The sequence below is a fragment of the Camelus bactrianus genome, chromosome 28, assembly GCF_048773025.1.
Source record: "Camelus bactrianus isolate YW-2024 breed Bactrian camel chromosome 28, ASM4877302v1, whole genome shotgun sequence".
Taxonomy (NCBI): domain Eukaryota; kingdom Metazoa; phylum Chordata; class Mammalia; order Artiodactyla; family Camelidae; genus Camelus; species Camelus bactrianus.
In genome coordinates, this window is record NC_133566.1 from 16,375,125 (window position 1) to 16,395,410 (window position 20,286).

At 51.6% G+C, this 20,286-nt stretch overlaps 1 protein-coding gene and 1 long non-coding RNA gene across 3 annotated transcripts; both read right to left on the minus strand.

The window, feature by feature from the left end:
* Positions 1-1,066: 1,066 nt before the first annotated feature.
* On the minus strand, positions 1,067-19,789 carry LOC105072158 (myelin and lymphocyte protein). 2 transcript variants are annotated; one of them, XM_010959008.3, is made up of 4 exons: positions 19,466-19,702; positions 7,309-7,476; positions 5,951-6,076; positions 1,067-1,686 (listed from the first exon to the last, which is right to left on the minus strand). In XM_010959008.3, exons 1-4 carry the CDS (start codon positions 19,556-19,558, stop codon positions 1,612-1,614), a joined length of 462 nt encoding a protein of 153 aa, XP_010957310.1. In that variant the 5' UTR covers positions 19,559-19,702; the 3' UTR covers positions 1,067-1,611. The 2 variants fall into 2 exon arrangements, with proteins under 2 accessions (XP_010957310.1, XP_045375541.1); XM_045519585.2 differs by lacking the exons at positions 1,067-1,686; positions 5,951-6,076 and adding an exon at positions 6,541-7,046 and having other exon boundaries at positions 19,466-19,789.
* On the minus strand, positions 3,767-5,944 carry LOC141575489 (uncharacterized). The gene is made up of 2 exons (XR_012503089.1): positions 4,008-5,944; positions 3,767-3,904 (listed from the first exon to the last, which is right to left on the minus strand). It is a non-coding gene; the product is annotated as an uncharacterized LOC141575489 (long non-coding RNA).
* Positions 19,790-20,286: the final 497 nt, after the last annotated feature.

Sequence of the window (20,286 nt, forward strand, 5' to 3'; positions counted from 1 at the left end):
TAATCTAAATTTTAAGTGGATTCAGTTAAAACAGCCTTTTCTGAAGATTTTTGGGGGGATGAGGAGGGAGGTTTATATATTTAGTTTTTAGGCAGTACTGGGGATTGAACTCAGGACCTTGTGTATGCTAAACATGCGCTCTACCACTTGAGCTACACCCTCCCCCCCGAAAATGACCTTTTCTGATACAGTTACCCTGGGATAACAAAGGACCACCCGAAGATACCACTGAGACCCAGTTTAGTCACGAGGTCCCCAAATTGGAGGGGAGTAAGATATTAACTAGTTAAATCTCTGCTTGAGGCTTGAATCATTGCTCTGCATGCCTGCTAGCAAGAGGTTGTCCAGCCTCTGCCCTCACACCTCCATGCTGGAAACTGGCCTGTTTTTGAGGCACCTGTTCGGGGTCCCAGCTCTGGAATATCATTAACTTCTTTGAATGAAGGGATAAAGGAGCATTTAACAAGAGCTGGGCTTTCAGGATTCCTAACTGAGTGCCCTCCTTCCTAGTCACCCTCTCTCCTTCCATCACAGACGACTCATACCTGAAACGTGGTCCTTAACCACTTGTCACTGTGCTTCCTCTCACACTGTAGCCTGGTCCGCATTCTCTCCTATGGAGTCATCCAAGGAAAGTCTAAAAACAGTATCTTTTCCACATTCCTAGTTGGGACACAACACAGAATACACTTGCTACCCTGGACGTTTCTGATCAGCTTTGCAAAAAGTGAGAAGACACTTCTGCACTTGTTTTCTTTGGGCTTAAGAACTTGCTAGTTGAGCACAGAAACCTTTATTTTATAGGAAGAAAGAAGAGGGCCCCAGGCTGGTACTTGGTAAATTTCCAGAGAGGACGAGGCCTTCTGATCTCCCTGGTAGCTGGGGAGTATGGGGTATCAGCTGGGCTTTCTGAGATGCAGTGGCTGGGCACAACAGCTGTCATCTGAACTGCTCGCTGATGCTGCCTCGGGAGATCTGGTCTAAGTCAAGGATTCCTCAGAAAGAAAGCTGAAATGATGGTGTTCCCAATACTGGGGAATTAAATACAAAAAAACACCCAAGAAAATATTGAACATAAGGGCACTTTATAAAGCATTTCAAAGGTTTATCATCTCCCACTGTGGACATCTGCAAATACTTGTTGGGCAAGTCTTACTCCCCATGACAGAATATCTGTGAACACGTAGACTATCCATGAAGACATAGTACATCCATGAATATTAGAAACTTGCTGCAGGATGGACAATCAGAAGAGCTCATGGAAAATTCCAGTAGACAGTTCTCAAGATCCTGTCCAGGGGTCAGCAGGGGATCCTTGTTTCATGGTCTCTCAGATCACAGTCCCCACTTCCCACACCCACTGCCCCCTTTCAAATAGGAAATGATCTTAGAAAGATAGCTCAATAGTTAAGAGGATAAACGTAGCAAGTCCCCTACCCTAAGATGAGGGAATATGGAAGAGGAGACCTAATACCCACAAAGACACAGAGCGTTGCTATTTGTTTTCTTTTTCCATCATTGAGAGTATTTTTGCCTTCAAAATGTTATGCTGTAAGGTGGGCTGATCAGTTAACACCCTCCTGGGTTTTCAGCTAAAGTTCTTCAGCTGCTTTACGAAGACTTCCATCTGATTAAAGAAAACACTGCGTGGACCACGTACAGCAGAGTGACTGTGTATGAGAACACCTGAAACCAAGGCAAATGACCGTTAATGGGTTGCATGGGGAGAGGGAAAGGCGTGGGGAGAGGGAAAGGCGTGGGCTGCCCACAATAGGGTGACCACTTGCATGGTGCTCCTGGCTGACAGCCCTGAAGTTGTGGGGACCACCACTGCTTCCCATCACTCAGAGAGTTATCCTTTCCTGCAGAGCCCAGATGTGGCCCAGAATGCTCTCAGCACAGACTCCAGGGGACCTAACGACCTGCTGGCCTTGGTGTGCAAGGTCAGCTCTCTGCTATCACACATCACTATTTGGTGCCACCCAACTAGAAACAAGGGCCCTCAGAGACCCCACAGATGATAATTGCAGGCGAGTATCAACTGCTTTTCATGGAAAACTTCCCTCCAGCAAACCACTAAGACCAGAGTCTACTAGCGCTGATCCCAGTGTCCTCGGGAAAGATCATGAACACGTGGGTTTGCTGTCCCTGCTTATGGTCTTGATGCTCCCTGGACCTCCTCAGACCAGACCCGAATTTTGTCCTAAAATTGTGAACTTCACAAGCATGGGCAAGAGAACCGGCCACAGGAAGTGAGGGACTGGGACAGGGAGGAAGGATTTTGCTTTTGACAAAAGGAGGAGGCTTACTGAGAAAGCCGCTGGGAACAGAGGCCCTGGAAATGTGGAAACGGTCACTCTGTGCCCTGCCCAGGCCCTGACCTGCCATGTTCGCTGGGCACCACCTATCCTATCACCCTGCTCCGGGTGGCTGGTCTCTGAAGGCTGCCTGCCCCCAGGCAGATACCTGCACCTGGCTTGTGACCTTGGGTGTGGGGTCGAGAGTTTCCAACCCAAGCACAGCGTCAGGCTGGCTACGCTCCCGTGACTATTGAAAATGCCCATAAAAACCAGCCATTACCATGCCTGCTCTCGCCCTGCCTCCACACCTGGGCGAACCCTCACCCTCATGGCCAGAGGCGATGAGTAAGCCGAGTTACTGAATAACCAAAGTAAGAGAACTCATCTGGGAACTCAAAGACACTGTCTGAAGGGAGCAATCACACATGAGTGAGAAGGCCCCAGAAGACACCTCTCCCCACCAGGAGGAAGCAATCTGGGGGCCTCCAGACCCTGTGAGAACCCTGGGCAGAAGCAGCTCAGAAGTCCCCACAGGGACAGGAATCAGAGACTTGTTTTCCAAGGGAGATCAAGAAATGGCACACTGGGGACACTGAGAGCCAGGGACCTGAATGGATATTTACCTCGGCCCTCAGAAACCCCTCTCCCTAAATAGCTGCCATTATCGCCCTCCACAGTTAGTATCCAGGAACCTCCAGATTGCTGCAGAATTTTCCAGCAACTCTCAGGAAATTCCCACCAATCCCAGGGACCCCTTGAGGACAGACTCCATGCTGCCAGCTGAGGAGGGAGGGAGAAGCTCAGGTTTTGAGGCAGGTCAGGAACCACAGAGGGGGCGAGAGGCAGGCCAGGTACTCCCAAAGACCAGGGGTGTGTGGGAGAAGGTCTTGAGATGCCTCCCCACATCCTGGGACTGGCCACCCCCGAGACCATGGAAGGGCATGTTGTGGTTGGGCAGGGTGTGGGGTTAAATCCTGAGTGTGTGATCATGACCACTTCTCCTGCGGGCATGGATACAACTGATACTTTGAATAGAAAGGCGTGACTTTACATAGAATGGGGCTCATGTTTCATCTGGGTGCCTTCAGCTCAGCTTACCTACCTGCTCACAACATTTGGATTCCTGATTCTAGCTCTGCTGACTTTGCCTGGACCTGCTCATGGTTCTCCAACTCAACTCACAAAGATGTAGGGGCATGATCAGTCATGGGAGGGATACACAGATATTGGGGTGGTCATCAGTGCAGCCCTGTACAGCAGTGAGAAGACGCCCTCTGCGTCCCCATCCTCCAACGTGGACGAGCCCCACAGACCTAAGCTTGAGACAGAAGCCAGATGTAGAAGGCACATGTATCATTCCACCAGCCTGAGGATCCAAAGCAGGCGAAATGGAACCCTGCAGCTAGAAGTCAGGACAGTGCTTATCCTCAGTTCGGGTGCACAGTGAGGGCAGCAGGACCAGCGGGGGATTTCTGGGAGCTGTTTATTATGTTCTGTTTCTTAATCTTGATGCTTGTCACACAGAGGACTTGTGGATTGCGAATAATGGAGGAAATACGGAAATTCACCTGCATCCTGCTCACCTCTCTGGATGCATGTTTATGCTGTATTTTGATAGAAAGTAAAAGAGGAAGGTCGGAACATGGTTGAGTCCAGTGGCTCTCAAATAGTGATCGGCCTAGCGGGCAGGGTCATTAGCTCACGCACCTGGTTGTTCCATCAGGAGCTGACCCACTATCCACATTCCATCTACGTTTCCCTGCTGTTGTCTGCAGTAAGCTTACTGAAATCATTGTCAAATGCCTGGCTGATGTCTGTGCAGAGAGGAGGCTCCTGGGGTTGGGATGGGAGAAGTACGTGTAAGCTCTGCAGTGAGGGGGCAATGAAATAGAGTCATTTGAAGGTGATAGAGGAGGCAGATTACCAGTCTCCCTAGGGAAAGAAGATGAGCCAAAGTGCTGCCTGGCTGTGTTACTGCTTAGAAACCAGCCATCGTGGGAGATAAGCCAGTGTCAGATATGGCCCCACACTGTGGGCCATTTGAGGGCGTCAGGGAGCATGAAGTGGCCATGTTTATGGAACTGGGGAGTAGGTTGGGAGCTTAAGGGGAGTGTGTTGCTTTCCCGAGGCAGGGGATGCTGTCATGGGGCCAGCAGACAGGCTTTGAAGACCTCTCCTGAGACCCCGCCAACGGAAGCAGGAAGGGCAGCCTCGCTAAATCCCTTCCCAGACCTCAACACCACCCAGCCTGTGGGCTTTCCCTCAGCCTCTGCTCTGCCCTTTCCAAAAAGGGGTGGAGGTGGCACAGCTCTGGCACCTGGAGCTGGCATCTCATGATATGTCAAGATATTTGACCTCAGCGTTTGTATAATAAATAGGTGGATTGCTAGAAATCTGCGAGTGCATTTCCCACAACATTTTCTTATTTTTAAAACAATATCCATGGTTAGAAAAACTTCCGACACCATGAGTTAGCATCCAGGGACATAGCCACACATGTACAACTCTGGAAGAGAGTTCTATGAAACAACACATTCTCTTATTCTCTGTTATTCTGGTCCATTTCGTCAAGAAGAAAATTAGGCTGTGACCTCACAGCTCACTAATGGATCTGGCCCTGCAGTTGGAGGACATCAGAGCTCAGAGACAGGCAGGCAAGGTGCCCCAGTCACACACAGCCTCACCCCCACCTGCTCTACTGATGGAGTGGAGGAGGCTCAGCCCCTGTTCCACCCACTGCTCACTGGGAAGCCTGCGGGGGAAGTGGTTTACTAGCTCTCTAGTCCTCCAGGGAAACAACAGGAGTCACCACCCTATTTTATAGATGAGTAAGCCAAGGCTCAGAGGGCACAAGGGACTTGCACAAGGAATGGGTGAGTGAGCTCCAGCCCCTCCTCCTGTCAGGCAGGAGACAGCGTTGGGCAATGACAGGAAAGAGGACAGCCTGATCCCAACAGCAAATCCCCACAACTGGGGGTCTGGACACGTTGCACCTGGAAGGGCCTCCCCACAGCCCCACCCTCAGAGTGAGCGCCTGGGAGACACTGGCCACTCAACTTTCTGTCCTTGGGCTCAGCACTCCTGTGGCCCTGACTGTACGCTTTCTTGGAAGACTGGAGAGAGCTGGGAACCCAAGTTGCCATACTCTCTGCTCAAACTGGTGCTAGGAGTGTGGTGACAGAGCACTGGTCCTGGACAGCAGGGCCCACCAATTCTTTGTGACCTTGAGACAAGGTGTGTATGCTCTTTGAGCCCTGCTTCTCCATCTGTGAAATGGGTATAATAACAGCACCTCCATCCTCGGGCTGCTCTGATGGGTAAATAAGATTGTTCACAGGGAGCTCAGACAGTGCCAGGTGTGTGTGGTCATGCCTCCCGACACATCTGCCTTCCCCGAAGCCCACCCAGGCACGGACCCCCAGCCAGCCCAGGCCTGGGCAGTGCAGCACTGACCGATGGCTCAGGGAACCTGCGGCACATCGTTTCCCTTCTCTGGGGCTTTTTTCCTTCAGAAATGAGGGGGAAGGTGTACTTTATTCAAACATCAGTGAAGTATTAAAAAACAGGGAGGGCCTGGGCAGCCTTTGGCTCAGCCTGTCTGTCAGTGGGTGGTGGGAGCCGTGAACATGGCAGGTTGACTGTGGACTCACCACGGCAGAGATGTTTTCATGGTACTGTTTGTACCTGAAGCCGTCTTGCATCTGGATGGTGGCAAAAGCTTCCAGGACGGAGGCACCGAAGTAAAACAGGGAGGCCACACAGTGGTAAGCTGCGTCCTGCAGGGTCAGAAGGGCCATCAGAGCGATGGGGCGCCCAGATGTGAAGATGTGGGCAGCTGTGGTCCCAGGAGGGTCTGTCGAGCCCACCTGTCCCCACCTGGCATCAGCCAGGTCCCTCAGTCATTTCTGCTGCTTCCCTTGACAGCTCCCCTTCCCCAAACCCCACCCTGTCCTCACAGAGACTGATTACCCAGGGCCATGCAGCTGAGTTTTCTCTCACTGGTTTGGGAGCCAGAGTAAGGACTTTGATGGAGGAGGGACCCTGCTTTCCCTTGAGGTGGGATCAAGAAAGGGGTCAGGGAGGGAAAATTGATCTGGACCTGAGAAGTGTCATCTGTGGTCACGTTCCCCAGGTCGGATGTGGCCTTGGTGGCCATGAGAAGTGTCATCTGTAGTCATAGTCCCCAGGTCAGATATGGCCTTGGTGGCCAGTGCAGAGTGAGAGGACTGGGCCGTTTCCATTGCTGTGTTGTTTTGTTTTATTTAGTTCTTGTTCATGTTGAGAGGTTGGATGAGCAGGGGACTGGGGCTCCAGGCATGTTTAAAAGCAAAAAGGATGAGAATGGATCTCTGAGTAGTGATTTGGACGTGGTTTCCAAGTCTAGATTGGAGGCCTTTTGAGAGTAAGAGGCCTGGCCAAAGGCCCCTCTCCTTTCACGGGAGGTAAAGGCAGGTGGTCCCCGTGTAAGTTTACCTCCTTCATGGGTCTCAAGGCAGAATTCATGCAGAAGAGAGATCACAGGCCATCCCTCTCCCCTGGCCAAGTCCCTCTCTGGTGACCCTGCTCTAGAAGGCCGTGACTGGGAGCTGGGCAGTGAGCATGGTCTCACACTCGGCAGCCAGGGCCAGTCCCCAGGACCCTGCCCTCCTTCTCCTGAGATGGAAACGAACTCTCCTGGGTGGTGGGAGATGCCAGTGGGCGCCTGGCAGGTGCAGGAGGTACAGGGAGGCTTGTTGGGCTGCTGGTCTAGGAAAGAGGCAGTCACACAAGAGAAGGGAGACCAGCTGTCAGAGAATTAGGCAGCGACAGTCAACCTCTGCCTTTACCTCCACTGACCGCCTGCTGCGGGGAGCCCTGGGCTGCTGTGGACAGCTCAGAGCTCAAGGCCTTGGAGGATGGGTAGGAGACATCCACAGGGCACCCCACCCAGCGCAGGAAAAGCCAGTCTCCCAGGGGAGAGGGCCCAATACTACCCACCCCCTCTCAGACCCCCAGGGCTGGGACTCACCAGGGTGATCCAGAAAGTCCCACTGCCATGTGCACCGATCACATAGAGAAAGAGCAGGAGAGTGGTGGTTACGAAGCAGAACACAGACACGAACATCACCCAGCCCTGGACCAGGGGGATGGGCACCAGAGAGGAAGAGATCAGGATCCACACGAGACCCCCAAACACCTGCAGAGGGAGGGAGAGAAGAGGTGAGCGTCAGACCAGGGGAGCCCGTGCCCAGGAAGGGCCAGACAAAGAGGCTGTGCTGGGGCACCAGGGGCCCTTTGCAAATACGAATTCAGTTAATCCTCACAGCATCGCTCTGAGTGTGGCGGTGATCCATTTGTGAGATGGGAAAACTGAGGCACATTTAAGTTAGAAACTCGTCATCCCAAGAAAGAACTTATGCCATCCAGTTTTATCATTAGAACAGCAAATGAGATTATATCCTTCCTAGTATTTTTGCTGTAAAAATATCCTTTCTTTTATAAAATGGTAGTGACCAGCAGTTACTTTTGGTTTTTACTTGGCAAAACAAATTAGCCACACTATGTTATTTACATTAAATAAACTTGACCCCTAAAGCCCCAAGTTCAGGAAGTGCTCTGACTACTGGAGGCAGGGCTGGAGTGGGGAGGGCCCAGGCCAACATGGTCTCCTTGGATGGCCTAGGACGGGCATGAGAGAGCACTGCCCCCATCGTTAACCAGAAGCCAGCCCAGCTGGTGTGCACAGGGTCAGTGAGCCCCATGTTTTCAAAGAGGAGCACAGGATAGATGGAGGGGTCATAACCTCAAAGCCATAGTCCAGCTCCTCCTTCAGACAAGGCACAACCCCAGCTGGGGTTTTCTGTATTTATCTTCCCCTCTTCTTGTCCCTCTCCATCCCAGTGAAATCACCTCCACCTCATCTACTGTCCCCACCCAGGGAAGGACTGGGCTGAGGGTGGGCTGGGACACAGGTGGAGGTGGCTTTGTAGTCAGAGTTTCCAGGGTTCTGTGGCACTTGGCACCATCCTCCTGAGGGCCCGGGGGCTGATTATGGGCTGTCCCCCAGCACTGTGTCCCCTGTGGTGTGAATCCACATGTTACCCAGATCCTGTCTCACTGCACCTGCTGCCCACTGTCCTCACAAGTGTTCTCTGAGCCTCTTAGCTGAGAAACTTCAGGAGACAATTGCGTTTCGGTAGATAGGTCAGTGCAGTGAAGAATCTGGAGTTAGTAAAACCAGGCTGGGCCTAAGGAATCAAATGTGGGCATCCTTGCCCAGGAATCTTCCTCTACTGATGACTCTGACAGCCAGTGGGACACACTTTCCGGCTTATAATAAGTGGTGCAAAATCAATTAAATAAAAATCCTCAGACTGCTGTAGTGTAAGATGTACTTGTAGATTCATCCATAGTTGATTTTAAAATCAAAGAGATTGCTGGGCCTTTTCCATAACGGACAGTGGCAAAAGGATGTGATTGTGCTGATGGCTGAGACAGACTTGCAACTGGGAGACAGGAGTGTGTGGCATGGAGAAGAGCATGGGTCAGGTTTGCCCATCCTGTGGGCAGAGGGCTGCTGGCACGTGAGCTGAGAGGGCCTCTTCCTTGACTACTGAAGGAGGCTGTAGCATGTCGTTGTGCCTCTTGGGCCTCGACTTCCTTGTCTATAAAGGCACTTGGCAGCTCTTGCCTCACGTTGCCTCCTGGTCGAACTGGCCAAAACTGTGTGAGCGTGAGGCTTCAGCCTTGTGCCTCGCACTAAACTATAACTGGAGAAGACTGCTCACCCAGGATGCCGGCAGCCCTGTGCAGACAGACGCAGTCAGCCAGTTTTAACGCAGGATGGTCACTCGCCCCGGGTGGGCAAAACAGCCCCAACTGCGCCACAGCCCCAGTCAAGTCTAGAAGGGGGGGTGGACTTAGCTGGTGAGCCTGGCCAGAGGGTCAAGATGATGTTTTCAAGGATGAGGAAAGAGTACATGCCAGGCCCAGAGGATGCTGGAGCACCAGGGAGGTCTTGAAAAGGCCGTGAGCTGGCATGACGTTTAGGGACAAGGAGTGGCTGGATGTGGGGCTTGAGGGACAGTGACCTCCAGACAGGACTGATTGCTGGGCCACCTTGAAGGCCTCCCAGGCCCAGCTCAGTGGAAAGCTGAGATTCAGTGTGAATCATGAGGCAAAGCCAGTGCCTGCCCCAGTCCACCTGCAAAGTGTGCATAGAGCAAACAGAGCGAGCATGGCACCTATGTCCAGGAGATAAGGCATCCCAGGCCGGGGCAGTCCACCCTACCCTGGCCACAGCACCCCACTGGCCAGACATTTGTCAAGAGCAAAGGCGTAGATGAAAGTTCAAGCACTTCCATTCCTAAAGAGAACTCCCGGGAAGCACACTGACAGCCAATTGGTTTGAAATACTAGTCACACAAGTGGAGGCATGGCCCCAGTTTCCGGTCATCTCTGTCAATGGGCCAGATTTCCACCACCCCTGAGTGCACCCAGGTCACCGTCCTCCATAACAGAGTTGAGGCAGTTGGCCAGGTTGGTCTCAGAGAGACATCTCTAAGCTGGGTGGCTCAAGAGTCAAGTGGGTTGAGCTCTCTCTGGGTCCCAGATCCCCACGCTAGAAAATGAAGGTGCGGCCTGGGTTATCGCTCTGTGGTCCTTAGTTCTCCTTCTACACTGGAATCACCAGAGGTACCTCAAAAAGCCCAGAGCCCAGGAGAGAAACAGTTACAGGGCAAGAAGTAGATATCCCAGGCTCTTTGCCAAAGGCCTTGGAATGTGTTTCCATAACACAAGCCCATGGAGGATGTTCTGGTAAGTCCTGTCAAACATGAAGAAATGGCTCCTGTCTCCAAAATCCAGCAACACCAGCCGAGATGGCTCTCCAGTTCCTTATTGGGCTCTGGGAGCAAAGTTCCCTTCCTTTCCTCATCTTAAGTTTTCATCCCTGTCTTGCCTTGAACATGAGAGTACCTAGTCCTTGGGTGTCCTCTAGATGTGACGCTGCCTCAGTGTCTGTGATTGGGGTGGAGCTGATGACCTGAGGCCTCTACCCACCCTGGTGTTTCAGGACTGGAAACCACCCATCTTTTAGTCTGGTTTTGGATGCTGAGCACAGGTGAAGTTCTGTAAGAACCGAGGATATTGTACAAAACAAGACACAAAATTTCCAAACATTTAGAAAAAGTTTGTATCTGTGGGATACCCTGTCAAATGTTTTTTGTGGAAAAAAAAATTCCTCAGGAGATGATCTTGGGGAAACTTCTCCTGTGAACTCAGAGAAGGTTCTCTCTTTTCAGAGTTAACCCACAGGAGGCAGCTGAGAGTGGTTAAGGGTGTAGACTTCGGAATTACAGAGTTTGAATCAGCTCTGCCATTTAATGCTGGGTGGTCTGTTGTCCCTGGCAGGTTAATTCCTCTCCGACTCTATCTGAAAAATAGTGTTAACTGTAGTGCCCTCCCCATTAGGCTGGGGTGAAGTGGGTTTATGTCTGCAAGGTGCCTGGCACACAGTGGGTGCTCCAAGTGCTCAATGTTACAACTATTGTTTAATGGGGTGAAGCCTCAGCTGTAACCATGTGAAAACCCCAGTAGGTAGGAGCTCAACATGCACAATTATCCCCTCTAAACATTCTTGGGACCCAGAATGTTACAGTAACTTCAGAAACATCGAAAAGAGAGAAAACCCTATGATCCTCCAGAAATCGATGTTGAGAAAAATGTGCCTGCCTCTGCGGAAGGAAATACAAAGGACATAAAAATATGAGAAAGCCTTCCTTTAAACAGTGAGCTCGGTTACAAAGGGAGAAAAGCACCCCTCCAGCACATTCCTGAGATTGGTAGGGCGTCTTCGTTGCTTGTGCAGGGCTGAGAGCTCTGTGTCCACAATTGTCCAGTGTTTTTGCTGCAGGACTTGGATCACTGAGGTCAAGGCAGAGGAATTGCTCACATTCTCTGGATATTTCTCTAGCAGTCCATTTTACTCTGCCAGCGTTGCCACAGGCACGCACTCTTCAACAGCAAGTCAAGACATGAACCAAGGATGTCCCATGCAGGGCTGTCCACATGCATACCTGGTAGTGTGAACCCTCGGAGCCCAGTGTCAGAATTCCCAAGCTCCAGGGGCATTGTGTGCATCTTGAAGGTTCGTATGAACAACAGTTTGTGCCTTGAAGTCTTGAGAAGTAGAGGAAACCGGCCACAGAACGCAGGCTGTGCACCCAGCCCTGAGCCGTCCTGCTGCTTTGGTCAGGTGGGCAAAGAGCAGCTTCCAGGAAAGAGGAGAGAGATGGCCATGCCAAGCAAGGTGCATCCCAGCCGCTCTGAGCTGAGCCCTTTAGTGCTCTCCCCAGGCCACCAAGAGGAGGAGCTCCAATTCGTGTTTCTGGAAATGTCTGTACCCACTGGACTATCTTTGTGGTCGGGTTTTTGCAGTGCCGAGAGGGCATGTGCAGGTGTTTAGACCGGTAGAGTAAGTGTGTTGCAGGAGTAGCAGCAGTGGCAGCTGTAAGCCTCGGTTGACCAAAAAAATATAACCATTTAGTGAGGTAGAGTAGAGGGCACATGTGTGTGTGTGTGTGTGGTGGTGTGTTGAGGCTGGTTAAGGATGAGCTGCTGCAGAGAAGGGAACAGGTACCAACGTACGTAGCACCAGGAGAATGCAGAGAGGAGGTCAGAGGGTAAAGACCAAGACCCCAAACACTGAAGCCTCCCCAGGAACCAGAAGAACGGGTCTGAGAGGGAGGCTGGGGACTCCCTCTGAGGGCAGAGAGAGCAGGAAGCAAACTCTAGGGGTGTGTAAGCCCCATCACCGCCCTTGTGTGGAGAAACTGAGCTCTCAGAAAGTCAAGGAAAGGTTTCCTTCACTTGCTCACTTACCCACTCACCCATTCATTCATTCACTCATTCACTCATGCATTTAACAGACACTGAGGGCAGGTGCAGATTTAGGGGCCCATCCAGGACCTAGTGACTCAGGGAAATAGACTTTAATCAAAGACACACACACTAGTAAGTGAAGCCCGTCTCCCCCTTTCTTTCCTCTCTTATCCAGTCTTGCCTTCCTTTTCCCACTGCCCATGCATATCAACGTGACAAGGCTTTACTTTAGTTCCTACATATTTTTCCCAGATCCTAGGACCTTGGTGCATTAAAGTGATTCAACACGAATTGTTTTTTTCTGCAACGTGAGCAGAACACTAGCCACCTAGTGGGAGGGACAGAGAGCCTGAGCTGAGTGTGCCCATCCAGAAGCTACCAGAAGCTACCAGTAGCCAGACCTTCCCACCAGAATGTAGAAGGCAAGTTGGAACCCCACAATGTGGAGAGTACCAGGTCCCCACTCCACGCTCTCAGGAACAATCTTGTACCTGCAAAGAGTTGGCCCACATCTCCCAAGGCTTAGTGCTTCAGTGACCAGGGGTGCCATTGACCTGCCTTCCTCACACCCATCAGCATCCAAAGAGAACACCCTCTGGAGCATCTCATCAGCACCTCCTCCTGGTGGCTTCTGGTCCAGGGACCCATACTTGTAAGCCCAGGAGGAAGCCCAGCTGGGCTTTTGTCCGAGGTGGAAGCCAGGGCTCAGTGCTGAATCCAGGAGGAGTCAGCCCCCGGGCCCCACCCAGGTCCAGATTGGCTGTCCCCATCCCACCTGGCCCAGTCTCTGCTACCAGCCCTTCCCTCAGAATGTGTCCTGAGTCCAGAGTAAAGCCAAGCCATTCCTAAGGCTGTGCGGAACTGGCCTAGGCTGGCAGGCAGCACAACTCGCTCCCCAGCTCTCTCTGGCAGCCTGAGGGTGTGGGTGCAGATAGCCAGCCTCTGTCCCTGGCCTGACCTGAGTGTGAGCTGTGCCCTGCAGTGGCATCTGAGATCCTCCTACTCTCTCCTGAAAGTGCTTGGACGTGGGGGTGGGGAGGAATCTGCGTTGCGTCGAGGGTGACTTGTGGAAAGTTTAAAAGCCATCTTTTTCAACATAGCTTGGTTGCAGCAACATTCGCATGAGAATGCTGGAGCTGAGCCCCTTCATCACACTTAGCAGTTTCCAGAGAACAGTCAAAGTCAGTGACTCCTGATTAAATCAGGCCTCAGGTTCTTGAAAAACTGGAAAAGTCACTTCTCAATTCCGAGGACAAACCCCTCAGAGACCTCTGCCTATAATTCTTCCCCTCCCTCTAGAGAATAGGCAAGTAGAAAACCTTCGAAGCAGCTCCAAGGAGGGGCCTGTGGCATGAGAAGAGACGCAGGGCTAGGAGGCAGTGGACACAGCCAGGGAAGCCAGGCTTAGCCACTGTCCTGCACTAACCAGCAGGGCCAGCCCCCGCTCTCCGGTGACTGTAGGACAGGTACATGGCTGGGGCAGCAGGGAAATTTCCCCAGGAGCAGAGAGGGTGCTTGCCCTGAACGGGGGAGAACCTCAGAGCACCTGGCTCCCTGCCCCAGCCTCTCACTGAAAACTGTCTCCAATATCCCGTTCCCTCATTAAATGTTGAGGAGAGGGGTGGCCTGGCCTCCCAGTGACCACTCCAAACCTAGTTGAATCGATGCAGTGCTTATCAAATGCAGATTTTGGGGCCCATCCAGGACCTAGTGACTCAGAACCTTCAGGGTGTGTTTTTGACAATAAGGCCTAGGAGGGTGTGAGCTCCCCAGTGGCTCTGAGCTGTTTCTTCACTCCTTGAGGGGACAAGAGGGAACCAGGCCTTGCCCAGGGCTGCCAGATGGGCAGCATGATCCCTTCTGCTGTGGGCAGTTCACTGTGGGTGTTTGGTGAACGCAGGAACCTGGAACAGTAAGATGCACTAACTGCAAGAAGCGCCACCCTGGAGCTCGAGTTACCAGGCAAGCTGCCTTCTCTCTCCGAGCTGCTGCTCCTCCCAGAGCCTTAGTTTTCCCCCAACTCTGAAAAACTAGGTTTCTGTGTTTCTGCACCCCTTGTCTTCTGGGAGTCGTCAGGCTGCCTTCCCAGTGTAGCCAGAATGTGAACCGCCCGTCAGAAAGCTGCACTGCCATCCAGCCCCTGCCCCACGCCCACTGCCCAGTTCCGACTGTGCTGCTGCTCTTTCCCAGGCAAGTGAAGATCGAGGGCAGGTCCCAGCACTTTTCTGGTCACCTCCAAATAATACAAAGGCCTCAGTCACTATGGGTCCAAGAAACGGTCTCATTTGAGTAGCTACTAGGTAACTTAACTTTGAGTTCATTGTTAAGAATCAAAACTGTCAACCTACTCCAGGTGGCTCTCCCCTCTCCCTGCCCCCAAAAGTGCACATCGCAAGCTTTGCCCCTCACCAGCTGACCTGTCTGAGGTGAGTGGGCAGGGAGGCCAGTGCCCCCTCTGGAGACATGAATGGCACACCTAGCACACACTTTCAAGAGAAATGTTCTCTTAATTGCCAGCCATTCTGTCAACAGGTCCACCTCAAACAGGCTAGGGAGGAGGGAGTTGGGTTAAAAATTATTACATAACCCATTTTCAGGCATTCTCTTCACTTTGTTTTGAAAGCGGAAGGTGTCTCTCCCAGCACTTTGTGAGAGAAGTTTCCTCTGGGGTCCTGGCCAGAGCTGAGAAGAAAAACATCCTATGTTAGCATCCTGTTCTGTGAATATGTCCCAAGTGTTCTGAAGCCTCTGGCTTGGAGGGAGGAGGAGGAAGGGGAACAAGAGCTTTGGCTCTAAAAGGAAAAATCCCCTCTTGGGTAGGGATGGGAGGACAGGCTAGAAACAGAGCTCTGGATGGAGTTGTTTGGGGAGAGGAGACATTGGACTTTCCACAGGTGTAGTGAGGGTACACCTGTGACCCCTCTGCCTGCAACAGCAGCATGGCCTGTGTGGCTCAGAGGGGCAGGGCCACACCACCTGGTTGGGCCTACCTTCCCCTTCCTGTGAGGACTCTACAGCCTTCAGAGAGCAGGAGCTTGGGGGTGGGAGTGCAGGGCCAGGGCAAGGGCTACACCCCTCCCTACTCTGTGGGCTGTTCTCTTGTCTCAGGAACAGAGTGGAGCTTCACCCTATTGGCCCCGGGGGCTGAAAGTTTGACACCCGCACCTCCCAGGTCATTTGAGGGTCAGACATGGAATATGGACTGAGTAATCAGCAACTTGCCGGACCACAGATTTAAAAAATAATTAAGCATTTCACACCCACTGGGCTAGCAAAAGTGTCTGACTTTACCGAGTATGGCAAGCGTGAAGAACAGTGAGGACTTTCATATGCTGCTGGTGGGAGTTGAGGAAGTTTAGCTTGAAGCTTACGGAGTATGGGGACCTTCATAAAAGTCTGCAGAGTGAGTCAGAGTCTTGGAAGGGACCTGAGCAGGTGGGGTGGTGTTCCTGAGCTTGATTAGGCTTCATCGGCTTCCCAGTAACTCTGCTCCTGGCTGGGTAAGTTGGAATAACCCTTTTGGACAGCAGTGTGGTAACATCTGGGAAAATGAAGACGTGCATTCCCTATGACCCAGCCAGTCAGATCTCTCTCTTTTCCCACAAGAGGTTCCCAACATACAAGTCAAGGGGCAAATACAAGAATGTTCTTTCGCGATGCTGTCTGCAGTATCGAAAAGCAATAAATTGGAAATCACCCAAATGTCCGTCAACAGAAGATGAATAAAGAGCGTCAGAATATATAAACCTCAGAACAAAGTGGCATGAAAAGCATGTTGCAGGAGGATGTGTACAGGGGATACTACTTTCATAAAGTCAGGAAACATATAAAACCCTGCCATGTGTAGTCGTAGACAGGTAGGTGTGCGGTAAAGGTCTAACACATTCAGCCCAGGGGTTGTCCTGAGGCTGGAGGGAGGAAAGGAAGATCATAGAATATCCAGGGGGCTTAGTGCCGTCTGAAAAGCTCTGTTTCCTTAACACTGAAAGTAACTAAGGCAAGACATTAAGATTTGACAAAGTTGAGCGATCATTATGGGAATACTCATTAAAGTATTATATAATTTTCTGTAATGTTTGAAATAGTTGTTAATTTTTAAGAAATGGAAGTGAAATTGGCATAATAGAAAACTATTTTAAATTGAACTGTTCAGTGGCATTGAATACATTCATGATGTTGTGTGACCACCACCTCTGTCTAACTCCATAACATTGTCATCAGCCCAAAAGGAAACCCTGTGCCCATTAAGCCTGTCCCCATTGCCCTCTCAGCCACTGGTAAACCAGTAGTTGGTGTTCAGTCTCTATAGATTTACCTAATCCGGACACATCATATAAATGGAATCATACAGTGAGACCTTTTGTGTCTGGCTGCTTTTACATAGCATAGTGTTTTCAAGGTTTATCAACTTCATAGTCTGTGTCAGTACTTCATTCTTTCTAAGGCTAAATAATGTTCTGCTGCATAGACTATCACAATTTGTTTATCCATCATCCGTTGATGGGAAATTTGGGCTGTTTCTACCTGTTGGTTATTGTGGGTGGTGCTGCTTTGAACATGAATGTTCATGTACCTATTCAGGTCCCTGCATTCAATTCTTTAGATTATAAACCTAGGTTTGGAATTGTTGGATCATGAGGTAATTTTTTTTTTTTGAGGAATTACCAAACTGTTTTTCATGGCAGTTGAACCAGTTTACATTCCTTCCAGCAATGCCTGAGGGTCCCAATTTTTCCACGTCTAGGCCAGCACTTGTTAATTTTCCAATTTTTTGTTAACAGTGGTCCTAATTTCATGTGAAGTGGTCACTCATTGTGGTTTTGATGTCATTGTCCTTATGATTAATGATGTTGAGCATCTTTCCATGTGCTTATTTGCCACTTGTATGTCTTCTTTGGAGAAATGTCTATTCAAGTCCTTTGCCCATTTTCTGAACTGGGTGGTTTATCTTTTGTTGTTGAGTTGTGATAGTCTATAATTTAGAGAAAAAAAAGCCTCCCAGGGTGGCCAGCTCCTCCTTGGACCCTTTAATTCTGTACCCTTTCCACACAGCAAAACACAGCTTTGGGTATGTATAATCTGTGCAGAGAAAAATGTAAAGAACTGGCATCTGCTTTCTTTTCTGTTCTCCCAGGCACCCTGTGGGCAGATCCCCAATCTAGAGAGGAAGAAAGAGATCCAGAGATGACTACTGAGGCATCCAGGGCCCCTTAGGAAGTGGAAGGAGAGTCAGGGCGTAGGGGTTGAGGTGGAGGAGAAAAAGTAACTTCTAAGACACCTGGGGAGGGATGCGTTCGGGGCAAGGGAGAATTCTTTCTTTCGGAAGCCGCTACCATCAGCAGGTCACAAAACTACCGTGGAAGAGTATGTTTCCGTTAATCCATAGTTCGGAGACTTCCCACCCCTGGGTTTCTACTTTCACTTGGTGGTTTGGGAAGATCCTTCCCACTCCCACCACCAAGATCTCCCACCAGGATCAACTGTTCCTACCTACCCTCCTGAACATTCCTTCCTCTGAGCTGCGACACCAAGAAGAGGCAGAGGGCACTGGGAAGCTGTCCCTTCTGTGAAGCCAGGAACAACCCCCACCCCAAAACACAAAACTTATCACCACCTGCTGCCACCTGAGCCTGCTCTTGTCAGGGCAAGAGGAGGAGGGTGCACCAGAGTCTTTTGCATGAAGCCCAGCTAACACTGTCTCCCATGATTCTTGTTATAATGCTCCCCAAACAGCTACAAAGGCAGAGCTAGCCATTCATCAGGGCAACTTAAGGGACACTAGCAAGTCCTTTTGTTGCTTAAAAACCTCTCTGAACCATCACAACCCACAGTAACCATCTGTTTGATCACGAAACTCTGTCCTTGTAAATACAGTAGCCTCTGAAGAAACCACCCATTACTTATTACCAGGTCATAGTTTCTATGTGCTCATGTCCAAAAATCCTGCCTTGGGCAAGCACAGGCTAAATGCTGAATAAAAGCAGGGAGATGAGCCATTTGGGGAAGGAATGTTCCAGTGGATGCAAGTCCCTTCCACTCTGGGCCTGGGGGTCCCTATATGTAAATGGTGAGGCTGAGCTTAGAGGTGTCCAGGGCTGCTTCCAGATGTCACTTCCTGGATTCCAGCTAGCTCCAGGATTGGAAGTCACTCTAGATACACCCAGGTTTGGGCTCAAGTTCAGTGATAGGTAGCACCAGACAACCTTGACCTCTCAGCCCTTTCCTCCAAACCCTCCACTCCATGGATGACAGAACCTGTTCCCTTTGCTGTTCACACCCTCCTCCAACAATTAGGTGATAAGAAGCTGGAGTTCCATTTTTAAACAGTCAGGTTTGGAAATTTTCTTTTTTCTACCGACTGCCCAGACAGCTACTTCTGTGGTGAGGGTGCAGGAAAAGAGTCTCATGGCCCATGGCACTGCACCCACAAGGAGATACAGCACGCCCTCTCCCAGGTGAGGGCCTGGCGCTCCCTGGGGAGTGGAGGCTGAAGGCATTCTGAAGCCTCCTGACAGCACTACAGGAGCGCACAGTAGAAAGCACTTTCCAGAGTCTTGCGGGGAGGCTGTGAGGCTCCAGTGTAAGGAGGGACCGACAGCAGGTGCAGAGGTCTTCAGGCTGCTCAAGGTCAGCCAAGGCTCCTGTCCACTCTTACTAGTCTCTCTCCCCTCCTCCACCCCCCCACATAGGGCAGAATGATTGTCAGGGAGCAAATGATGGCTCATTCTATTATTTCCAGATCAAAGTTCTCACAAATTTGTTTGCTCTCCAGAAAGGTTCGAAGGCCAGAAGGGAATAGTCCGGATTCAGCTCCTCCTAGGACACCAACCCAGTTTCCAACCCCGGCCAGTAATATTCAGGTTTCTTTTATTGATTTTTAAAAATCTTAATTGAAATCCTAAGCCTGGAGCGAGCTGGGCACCTTCATAAGGACGTCGCTCTCCAGTAAGGGCTGCTTCTGCGCTGCCCGTGGGAAGCAGGTCCCTGGCGCCGCTTTGGAAGCCGCGCGCTACGAGTGTACCCTGGCCGGCTCCCGACATCTGACTTGTGCTGTGAATCTGATTTTTCCTCCTAAGTCCTGTAGGCGATTTTCCCATTGTCGTAGGCTACAGTGGGGCCAAAGGACTGGGGGAGGGGGCGTGGTGGAGAGACTTTCCTCTCCAGGGCCCTGCTACCCGATGCTCCGGGACCCGCGTGGCTTGCGGATCCGCCGGCGCATTGTGCGGAGCCCGGGCGAGAGCGCAGCACGGCCGGTCCCATCCCGCCCTTCCCCGGCCCGGGCGCCGGGCGCGCCAGCCACTCACAAACTCGAAGACGAAGAGCAGGTCCGGGAAGGTGGTGAAGACCGCAAAACCGCTAGGCAGGCTGCTGCCGCCCGACGCTGCTGAGGGGGGCATGCTGGCGGGCTGGCGTCGGCCTCGGACCCGGACGCGCGCGGCTCTGGCTCCGAGCTGACCGCTCGCGCTCTCGGGGAGCCCAGTGGCCGGACAATCCCGCGCGCGGGTTAAGAGCTGGGGCGCCGGAGCTGAAAAGGGAGGAGCCCGGGCAGCTCCCGCCCGAGACCACGGGGGCGCGTCCGGAGGGACCAGCTTAGCTTAGCGCCACTGGCGCCGCCCTGAACCACCTGGAGAATGGGGTGGGAGTGTGACTTCTGCGTCCCATGGCTGGGCACCACCTCCCACTGGGATCAGGACAAAGCCACTACGGGTGAGGTGCTTTGCATCCTCTGTCCTCTTCACAGGTGATCGCCACCCTTAGGAATGACGCCATCAAAAAGCAGCCCTCCAGAGCTCCCTGCTGTGGTTCCCCCGGGGTCACCATTGCTTGAACTGTTCTTAAATTGGGTCTTTTTCTTCTTTCCACTCTTTGTCTACATGACTTCGTTTAATCCCACAGAGCCTTTCTGGTATCTGTCACTCCCTCTTACAGGCTCAGAGTGGGGAAGGAACATGCCCAGGCCACATGGAGGGCAACTGGGCCCTGACGCTAGAAGGCAGACTGTCTCCACTGCCTCTGTGCCCCATGCATGAATTCCACACACTTGAAAACCAGAGGTGGTGGGTTGTGGTTCTCAAGAGAGCTGTCCTCTGATGGGCTGATGGGGCACCTGTACCCTGCTGCCTCC